The sequence below is a fragment of the Amblyraja radiata genome, chromosome 6, assembly GCF_010909765.2.
Source record: "Amblyraja radiata isolate CabotCenter1 chromosome 6, sAmbRad1.1.pri, whole genome shotgun sequence".
NCBI classification, from domain to species: Eukaryota; Metazoa; Chordata; class Chondrichthyes; order Rajiformes; family Rajidae; genus Amblyraja; species Amblyraja radiata.
The window spans coordinates 39,483,305-39,494,372 of NC_045961.1; the positions used below are offsets into that span (position 1 = coordinate 39,483,305).

At 42.8% G+C, this 11,068-nt stretch overlaps 1 protein-coding gene across 1 annotated transcript in view; it reads right to left on the minus strand.

Annotated features, from left to right (window-relative positions):
• The window catches only part of tbc1d8 (TBC1 domain family member 8), a 95,648-nt gene extending 90,461 nt beyond the window's left edge, over positions 1-5,187 (minus strand). The window contains exon 1 of the mRNA XM_033022571.1: positions 4,885-5,187. Within this exon, the coding sequence (XP_032878462.1) occupies positions 4,885-5,011 (127 nt within the window). The 5' untranslated portion in view covers positions 5,012-5,187. The remainder of the gene's footprint in view (positions 1-4,884) is intronic.
• Between the last annotated feature and the right edge of the window lie 5,881 nt (positions 5,188-11,068).

The following is an 11,068-nucleotide window of genomic DNA, read 5'->3' on the forward strand; positions in this document are numbered from 1 at the left end:
GTTCATGTAAATTGAAATGCATTTGTTGCAACGTTTTCAGGCGAGTAATGCACGAATAAAGCTTTATATTTGGACCAGAACTGTGTTTAAATTTAAAATTGGCGCTCATTTTGTGATTTTGGCGGTTGCAAGATGGCGGCGATGACGTCATTTCCGGTGATCGGTAAGCCGACGGCGATGACGTCATTTCCGGTGATCGGTGACCCAGCGGCGATGGCGTCATTTCTGGTCGGAGGCAAGATGGCGGCGATGACGTCATTTCCGGTCGGAGGCAAGATGGCGCTGCCCGCAGAGTGCACGAGGTGTTGAAAAAGTCTACAGAACTGGTAAGTGTTTGTTTGTTGCAGCCACAGCGGCAATTGTGTTTCAGCAAAAGCTGCAATTGTGTGTGTGTGTGTGAATATATGTGTGTGAATATATATATGTGTGTGTGAATATATGTGTGTGTGTGTGTGAATATATGTGAATGTGTGTGTGTGTTAATGTGTGTGTGTGTGAATATGTGTGTGTGTGTGAATATATGTGTATGTATGTGTGTGTGAATGTGTGTGTGTGTGCATGAATATATGTGAATGTGTGTGTGTGTGAATATATGTGTGTGTGTGTGTGAGAATATATGTGTGTGTGTTTGAATGTGCGCGTGTGTGTGTGTGAATGTGTGTGAGTGTGTGTGTGTGAATATGTGTGTGTGTGTGTGTGAATATGTGTGTGTGAATATGTGTGTGTGTGTGTGTGTATATATGTGTGTGTGAATATGTGTGTGTGTGTGAATATATGTGAGTGTGTGAATATGTGTGTGTGTGAATATGTGCGTGTGTATATGTGTGTGTGTGTGTGAATATATGTGTGTGTGTGTGTATGTGAATATATATGTGCGTGTGTGTGTATGTGGAATATGTGTGTGTGAGAAATAATATAGTGTTTTGTAGTTCAGAGCTTATTTGTTATGATTAGTAGCATGGTGGCTGTCAGGAAGAAGCTGTTCCTCAATGTACATGTTACAGTTTTCAGTTTACATAAGTTGGATGTGACTCCAGAAGTCGGGCATCAGTCAGTCCACAAGCCGTGAGAGTGAGTCAGTCCAAAGGCCATGAGTTAATCCCAAGGCAGTGAGTGAGTCCACAGGTCATGAGTAAATCGCTCACTACCCCCTCCTCCACTGACATCCCCCACCTCAAGACGCTGCCCTCCGCCTGGCTATAGGATGCACCCCCTACTGAAGCCCTCCACATCCCCTGCATGAGGACACCCCACCCCCTTCTCATCAGTTCACAACAACCCCTGCCCGAAGCTGCCCTTGGCTGCACGACATTTACCACCCATAATGTAGTGTCTTGAGGTGGGGGATGAGTCTGTGTATGTGTGTGTGATTGAGTCTGTGTGTGCGTGTGTGTATGAGTCTATGGGTGTGTGGGTCTTTGTGTGAATGTGTGTGTCATTGAGTTTCTGTGTGCGTGAATGAGTCTGTTTGTGTGTGAATATGTGTGTGCATGTGAATATGTGTGTGTTTGTGTGAATATGTGTGTGTGAATATGTGTGCGTGTGTATGTGTGTGTGAATATGCGTGTGAATATGTGTGTGTGAATATGTGTGTGTGTACGTGTGTGTGTCTGAATAAGTGTGGGAGTGAAAATGTGTGTGTGTGTGATTGAATGTGTGTGTGTGTGAATAAATGTGTGTATGAGTGAGTGCGCATATGTGTGTGAGTGCGTGTGAATATATGTGTGTGTGAAATAATATAGTATTTCGTAGTTCAGAGCTTATTTGTTAAGTTTAATAGCGTGATGGCTGTCAGGGAGAAGCTGTTCCTCAATGTAGCTGTTACCGTTTTCAGTTTACAAAAGTCGGACGTGACTCCAGAAGTCGGGCATCAGTCAGTCCACAAGCCGTGAGAGTCAGTCAGTCTAAAGGGCATGAGTTAATCCCAAGGCAGTGAGTGAGTCCACAGGTCATGAGTAAATCGCTCACTGCCCCCTCTCCTCCACTGACATGCCACACTTCCGCCTGGCTATAGGATGCACCCCCCACTGAAGCCGCCCTCATCCCCTGCATGAGCCCCCGCCCCCCATTTCTCATCAGCTCATGAGAACCCCCATCTGAAGCTGTGCCCCTCCCTTGGCTGCACAATGTTTACCACCCCCACCCCACCCTGACAGCCCCCACCTCAAAAAAATGTTTTGCACAAAATCTTCTGTGTTCATTAACAACTGAAATTGTCTTTAGGCTGCTTTTTCAACATCATGTCAGGAAATGTTAGAGGTCAAGGTGATGTGGCTATTGCTGTAGTATCCTCTAGGATAGCAGCTACATTTCTGCCTGGTGGAAGAACTACACATTCTCGATTCAAGATACCCATCCAAGTGGCTGAGGATACATTGTGCAACATCGAAAAGAACTCTAAGACGGCACATTTCACGAGGCAAGTGAAAGTCATTGTTTGGGATGAATGTCCAATGATTAGGAGAGAATGCTTTGAAGTTGTGGAACTCTTCCAGATGTCTTCAGCAACACCAAGCATTTTGGTGCCCCCTGCCAGTACAGGCCTCAGTGACTGAGCTGCCATCCCTCAGTGACTGAGCTGCCAGCCCAAAAATCCATTCCGCCCACAAACTGCATACTAGCCCTCTGGAAACCAGTACCTTTGGCCCAACATACTAGCTCAACAGAAATATGAAGGAAAATGTCAAAGGTTTCCTAAAGGATGGAACATCGCCCAAGAATGTTGTCATTAATAGCGTGCTTCGTTCAATGATGACTTCTGAGATAAATTCTCAGATTTTCCTTCTTAAAATTTGACCGCTGACTTTCTCTATATTAAAATTGTCTCTTTTTATCAACAGGAAATAGTCATCAAGAAGCAGCGAGCAGCAGAACACAACAAGACACAAGTAAAAACTTAATAAATCTCATCTTTAAAATTGAAATTGTTCTTATATTTTAAGAGTCATTCACATTTTAAACTTTAATAAAACATTTTTGCACTTTTAATGCCGTGTGTTATTCATCACAATAGAACCTAATAGGCAGGAACGGCTGCTCTGTGGGAGAGCCACTAAGAGTGCATGGGGGGGAGGTTGTTTGGAGATGCACTGAATGTGTGGGTGGGAGGGGAATGGCAAGGAGCAGAGTGGGGGGGGGGGGGGGGGGTGAGTGTACTGCCAGCGTACAAGGCGTGAGTGACTGCACTGCCAGCCCACGAGCCGTGAGTTAGTGAACTGCCAGCCCACCAGCTGTAAGTGACTGAACTGCCAGCCCAATAATCCATTCAGTCCACCCTCTTCCCCCTTCTCTCTTACAGTCTCACCTGTTTTGGGCAAAATTTCTGGCAGTTTCTCAGCCGCCAGCCTGCCAGGTCCGAGTGATTGTACTGCCAGGCCTCAGTGACTGAGCTGCCAGCCCTCAGTGACTGTGCTGCCAGTCCAAAAATCCATTTGGCCCACAAATTCCATACTAGCCCTCTGGAAATCAGTACCTTCAGCCCCAACACTCATACTAGGGCAAGGAACATAAGCATCTTTTTGCGAGGCAGAGAGGCAGAAAGAAAATGAGAAGATTTTTACAAAAGATATTTGATTTTTACGAGGATGTTTCTGTAACCGGCTTCTGTCTCCGCACTAGTATCTGTGGCGGACAAAGATGGCGGTTACCGAAGCCGGTTACGGAAATGGGGCCGAAATTTACCCATGAATCTGCCCATGACCGTACTACGTATTTTTCGTCGAGTGGACTATCTTGCTTGCTATAGGATCTTTGGTTCCAAGGAACTTAAAAGAGGCCACAGATGTGACTGTGGTGTTATTGATGGTGAGTGGGGGGAGGGGAGAGGGAGCTCTCCTAAAGTTTACGCATAGGAACCTGACATACAGGTTTCACACAGAGGGTAATGGGAATATAGAATGAGCTGCCAGTAGTAGTAGTAGCTGGGGCAGATACAATAACAACATTTAAAATACATGTTCCCAGGTACGTACACACACACACATAGTGAATGTTTAGAGGGATATCTTCTGAATTTGGAGTCGGCAGGGCAGTACTCTGCATATCGCCAACTTGTGCCTGATATGAGCCAGATGCAGAAAAGTGGGACTAGTTTTTAATGTGGCATCTTGGTCAGCATCCACAAGTTGGGCTGAAGGGCCAGTTGCTATGCTGTATGACTCTACAGTACAGAATAAAATAAATTCAATCCAAAATCATAATAGCACAAAAGTTTATAGCTGTAATTCAGGAGACCCCAGTGACACGAGTTGTGGGATTCAATATGCATGGAAAATCCACCACATCATACAAATATCAAAACTCTGGTGATCGTCCACAAATAAATGGATGCACCTTTTTGCAAGAAGTCATTTAGCGTTGTAGATCATTCTTCGTGGCTAGAGGACGGTTTAACAGATTAAAAGACGGAATGTAAAACCTGCCTGTTCCCCCCCCCCCCACCCCCCGTGCACGATGTAAAACGATACTGCTTAGAACATAAAAAGCTGGCGCTTTGATCGGCCAGGTGAACAACGGACCTAGATGGACTCAAGCAGTGTTATTCGGTGCCAGGAGGTGCTACCATGCCACTCGATCACAAAATGCGACTAGCCTCCCCGCTGAAATAACCGTACTATTAGCACTTCAAAATCCTCACGATCATTTAGTTTCTGGTCAGAAACCAACATGATAAAATTAAAAAATATATTTAGCCCAGATAAGTCACCGGTGAAGTTCAACAAACGAGTGATTGTAAGCAAACAAAGCACAATAAGGCTGGCTGCCAACCAATTAAGATAAGCACTGCCATTTACCTTCGACTCAACCTAGATAGGAACATCCACACTGTTGTACAGGGAATCAGTTTCATAAGATGACTATCCTTCCACTCCCCCTTTTTCTTACCGGAGAATTTTCCGCCGATGTCTCCCTGTCTCCGTCTGCGCTGTGAAATGAAGTAAGAATTGGACTTCTCCGTCACCCACAGCTTGAGAGCATTTTTCAGCAACACTTCTTCAGGCTTGAGCCACATAATGAACTCTCGCGGACATGAGAAACTAATAGAAACAGTTTTTGTTTTCGACTTCGCGTAAATGTAGCAGCTCAATGTTGCTCACATTGACTGAATACGTTTGCGTTTCACCTGAAGCAACGCTCACGTTGGACCTTCGCCGGGGCTCGCTCTCAATTTCACCTCCAATTTCCGGATTTCACTCGGTTCCGAGTCTTCCGGCTCTCACGGAGGAAGTCCCACCCCAAAATTTGCAACCATTCAGACCTTCTGAGCACTTATTTTCTCTGCTGAGTAAACTCGTAATCTATTCCAGTGACTACATGAACATTAAGTAATGGATACATAAATTAATGCATCGCAGCTCGCGATGGGTTGTAAAAGGTTGTTTGATACCCTGTCCCTGAAATATATGTAGAGAAGATTTTCTTTTCAATTTATAAGACAATCTTCCTTTATTCCTACTCGTTATATGATGATGATGCATGCCCAATAGTTTGATGCATAAACATGAATTTTCTTTTTAATTCAGGCAGCACTGGATTTGTTGTTCATACCTAATTAACCTTAAGAAGCTGGTGGTAAAATTGCCTTCGTCAGTTGCTGCAGCCCTTCTTGTGAAGGCGCTTCGATGTGCTGGGGAGGGCATCCCAGAATTTACACCCGAAACAGGGATAAAATCCCGAATTTATACCCGAACAAAGATAACATTCAGAATCGTGATATGCACCTCTTGGATGGGACCCTGTAAATTATAGGTTCTCTCATGTTTCCTTCCCCGAATAAAGAACAGCGTGGAAGGCAAGGGAGAGCAGTAACAAAAGAAACATTATGAATATGGTTATCTGTGACGGGAGATGCTCTCCAGAGATCATCTTTGTTTCCCTGCGCGAGTCTATTATTCTGTGCATCAATATAAATAACATCCGTATGACAAGAACGTCACAGATTGTTTGGCAACATTCAATGCACTCGATATTCAAGGTATGCCGTTACGGTATTGTGACAATCTCTTCATTATTTTTTTACAGTTTTTGTTCTGCTCACTTCCCTGCTACCACAGATTCATCAAGCTTTGGTTGCAATTGGTGCAGCAGTTAGTGCTGTTTCCACAAAGCTCCCTGGACCTGGGTTCGAATCTGGACACGTTGCTCCTATGTGTAAGTTTCTGCTGGGTGCTCAGTTTCCTCCCACATTCCACGTATATGCTGGTAGGTGTTAGATACTGTAAATTATCCTATTGGACACGTTAGTGGTAATACAATCAAAGGGCAGTGCATGCAAGTGTAAAGGAAATTAAATTGCTGCAGTACAGGGACTGTTCCACCAAGAGTTGGCATGGACGTGACCGGCAAAATGGTTTCTATCTGTGCCATTTATTGATTGAAAGATACAGCATGAAAACAGTCCCTTCAGCCCGCGGAATCCACGCCCACCATCGATCGTCCATTCTCATGTTCTATGTTATCCCATTTTCGTATCCATTCACCAACACACAATGGCCAATTAACCTACAAACCTGCACGTCTTTGGGATGTGGGAGAAATCTGGAGCACCCAGCCGAAACCCACATGGTTACAGGGATATCGTGCAAATTCCACAAACAGCACCCGAGGTCAGGATCAAACCTGGGACTCTGACGCTGTGAGGCAGCAGCTTAATCAACGGTGTCACTGTGCCACCATGTTAGGTAAATATACTGTACAAGCTAACTTTAGCTCCCACTCATTTTTACGTCAAAGGATTTTCAAAAGAAAATCCTCTGTAGCCAAAAGGCAACAGCAGAGATTCAAAGCAGTTTGGTCTAAAGAGAGTTGCCCCTTATCCTACTCACAGTACCTACTCTAGGATAAATACCTCTACTGCTGAAGATGCCTTATGCTGATATATAATTGGATGTGAATGCACACCACAATGCTCTTGCCACCAATTTCATGTCCAATAGTTGTCTGAAATGGAACCAATCTGATGCATATTTGGTGCCATGCTTAACCCCGGTGAACATTGGACTACAAGTCCATGTCTGGACATAAATCTAAGACATAGCTATATTGGACTATTCCAATGCACTCTTGACTGGCCTCCCTATTTATACGATCCATAAACGTGAGATCATCAAAAACAATTTTGCTCCTTTTGCAAATCGTGCCAAATGACAATCACTCATCATCTCTGAGATCTATATCTAGGCTTTATGTACATAGTGCTTTTAAATCTGGTCTCCTGTTGAACAATGGCCATCCTGAGGCATAACTCAGAATCAGTATCAAAGCTGGAGCCAATCCATATGAGGATGCATGTTTGGGCATCCAGCCTATACTCAGAGGCCTACATAAAAAGCACCCGGGAAATACTGCAAATTAGCCTATGAGAGTTATAGAGATACAGCACAGGAACAGATGTTCCTGGCACTCATCATGTTTAGATTAGTTTAGAGATACAGCACGGAAACGCACCCTTCGGCCCACCGAGTCCGCACTGACCAGCAATCCCTGCACATTAAAACTACCCTACACGCACTAGGGGCAATTTTTTACATTTACACCAAGCCAATTAACCCATAATTGGGTGGAAACCCACCTGGTCACACAGAGAATGTGCAAACTTCACAGATAGCACTGAAGCTGAGGATTGAACCAGGTCTCTAAAGTTTACTAGCTCTGCTAGCTGCTACCAACATTGTGAAGCCTTCACATGGTTGAGCATCTAGGACAGCATTTTAGCCCTTGTGAGAATTGTATTGCTTTAAAAAATGACCTAATTTCCTCCCTAAAAAGTGTCAAAGTTTTGCAGATTTCTTTAACCAAAGCTACAGCACTATTAATTCAAATAACATGGATGTTGAGATCTCTGCAGGACATATCTGTGCATTTAACTATTTCATATTCTATTTGACAACTTTTTGGATGGTTAATATTTTATTTTTCTCTCTTTACCTGGAGCAAGTTACATGGAAATAACTCCATTCAATCCAGTTTTAATTTCCTCTCACCCAATTGCTATTATTCACAAGAGAGTAAATAGTGATTTTTTTTGTGGGTTAATTATTAACAGGAAACTTTGTAGCCAAGCATAATGTTATCCATGTCTTACATGACAAGCACTCTACTATTGAAAAATGAATAATGATGTAAAACAGAATATATTAGAAATACTCCGCAGATCAGGCAACAGAAGAGTTACCAATTCAAAGCAGTGGCCTTTTATCATATGAAAGTAAATTTGGAAGTCAAATGTGTCTGAATATTGATATGGAACAGTAAAACTAATTTCAAAAGCTGTATCATTGCCCTATTTGAGAACTGCTAACCAAGACCAGGGGGTCAGCCATGGAACTATCTGGTTGGTACTGGTCAGTTGCTTCCTGAATAAAATTAGCATTTATCTATTGAGTAACAGCGGACAACAATTATTTGCTGTATCCTTCATGTACTTTCGGCACTCTAATTCATTCTCATCAATGTTCCAGTACTTCAGAGGATTCTTGTAATTATCAAATTTGACAGGGTGTGTCTGCCCAGGCCTTTCAAAGCCCTTTGCAAGATTAATGAAATTATTGAAGAATCTGATGTCTGTGGACTAAATTAAGAAATCAAATGTGCTGAATCCAGAGCAATAGAGGACTACTATCACTTAATGGAACTAAATTCAAACCTTTGCGCTATAACAATTCTAGGATCTTCTGCCAGTCATTGAATGCTATTCATTTGCATCCGATCTAAGATTCATACTTCAGACAAATGAAAGTTCCCTCCTATGGTACAGATTAAGTAAACATACAGTGGCTTGCAAAAGTATTCATACCCCTTGAACTTTTCCACATTTTGTCACGTTACAACCACAAACATAAATGTATTTTATTGGGATTTTATGTGATAGACCAACACAAAGTGGCGCATAATTGTGAAGTGGAAGGAAAATGATACATGGTTTTCAATTTTTTTTACAAATAAAAAACTGAAAAGTGTGGCGTGCAAAAGTATTCAGCCCCCTTTACTCTGATACCCCTAAATAAAATCCAGTGCAACCAATTGCCTTCAGAAGTCACCTAATTAGTAAATAGAGTCCACTTGTGTGTAATCTAATCTCAGTATAAATACAGCTGTTCTGTGAAGGCCTCAGAGGTTTGTTAGAGAACATTAGTGAACAAACAGCATCATGAAGCCCAAGGAACACACCAGACAGGTCAGGGATAAAGTTGTGGGGAAGTTTAAAGCAGGGTTAGGTTATAAAAAAATATCCCAAGCTTTGAACATCTCACGGAGCACTGTTCAATCCATCATCCGAAAATGGAAAGAGTATGGCACAACTGCAAACCTACCAAGACATGGCCGTCCACCTAAACTGACAGGCCGGGCAAGGAGAGCATTGATCAGAGAAGCAGCCAAGAGGCCCATGGTAACTCTGGAGGAGCTGCAGAGATCCACAGCTCAGGTGGGAGAATCTGTCCACAGGACAACTATTAGTCGTGCACTCCACAAATCGGGCCTTTATGGAAGAGTGGCAAGAAGAAAGCCATTGTTGAAAAAAAGCCATAAGAAGTCCCGTTTGCAGTTTGCCACAAGCCATGTGGGGGACACAGCAAACATGTGGAGGAAGGTGCTCTGGTCAGATGAGACCAAAATTGAAGTTTTTGGCCTAAATGCAAAACGCTATGTGTGGCGGAAAACTAACACTGCACATCACCCTGAACACACCATCCCCACTGTGAAACATGGTGGTGGCAGCATCATGCTGTGGGGATGCGTTTCTTCAGCAGGGACAGGGAAGCTGGTCAGAGTTGATGGGAAGATGGATGGAGCCAAATACAGGGCAATCTTGGAAGAAAACCTGTTAGAGTCTGCAAAAGACTTGAGACTGGGGCGGAGGTTCACCTTCCAGCAGGACAACGACCCTAAACATACAGCCAGAGCTACAATGGAATGGTTTAGATCAAAGCATATTAATGTGTTAGAATGGCCCAGTCAAAGTCCAGACCTAAATCCAATTGAGAATCTCTGGCAAGACTTGAAAATTGCTGTTCACAGACGCTCTCCATCCAATCTGACTGAGCTTGAGCTATTTTGCAAAGAAGAATGGGCAAAAATTTCAGTCTCTAGATGTGCAAAGCTGGTAGAGACATACCCCCAAAAGACTTGCAGCTGTAATTGCAGCGAAAGGTGGTTCTACAAAGTATTGACTCAGGGGGGCTGAATACTTTTGCACGCAACACTTTTCAGTTTTTTATTTGTAAAAAAATTTGAAAACCATGTATCATTTTCCTTCCACTTCACAATTATGCACCACTTTGTGTTGGTCTATCACATAAAATCCCAATAAAATACATTTATGTTTGTGGTTGTAATGTGACAAAATGTGGAAAAGTTCAAGGGGTATGAAAACCTTTGCAAGCCACTGTATGTTATACTAATATTATAATGATCAAGGCATCAGAACTGATTTTTAAGGATGGCCTGTTCATTTATTCATGCCTATGTGACGTTCGTTATCCAATGAAGTAAACTGAAATTAAACTAATAGTAAAATTCCTTCTTATCAATTGTCACAGATAAATGCTCCATTTTTGTGGTTTTGTTGTGACATCCTTTTTTCTATTCGTAGGACTCTTCTTCCATCCACAGTGGAATTGGCAAATAGTCTTTTTATTTAATTACTGGTAAAGTTCACTTATTTCATGCTTCCAGTAGGGAATCACAAAAACATGCATTAATGTCTCAGGGTCATTCAAGGCTATGCAATAGAAATACAGTGCATTCAAAATTGAGCTTAGGTTCATCCTGCTTCCATTGATTATCCTTCAGATGTTTCTACAACTAGATTGGTCCACCAGTGGTAAATTAAATTGATTGGACATGATTTGGAAAGGCACACACCTGTCTATATAAGGTCCCACAGTTGACAGTGCATGTCAGAGCAAAAACCAAGCCATGAAGACAAAGGAATTGTCCGTAGACCTCCGAGACAGGATTGTGTTTAGACGCAAATCTGGGGAAGTGTATAAAACAATTTCTGCAGTATTGCAGGTCCCGAAGAGCACAGTGGCCTCCGTCATTCTTAAATGGAAGAACTTTGGAACCA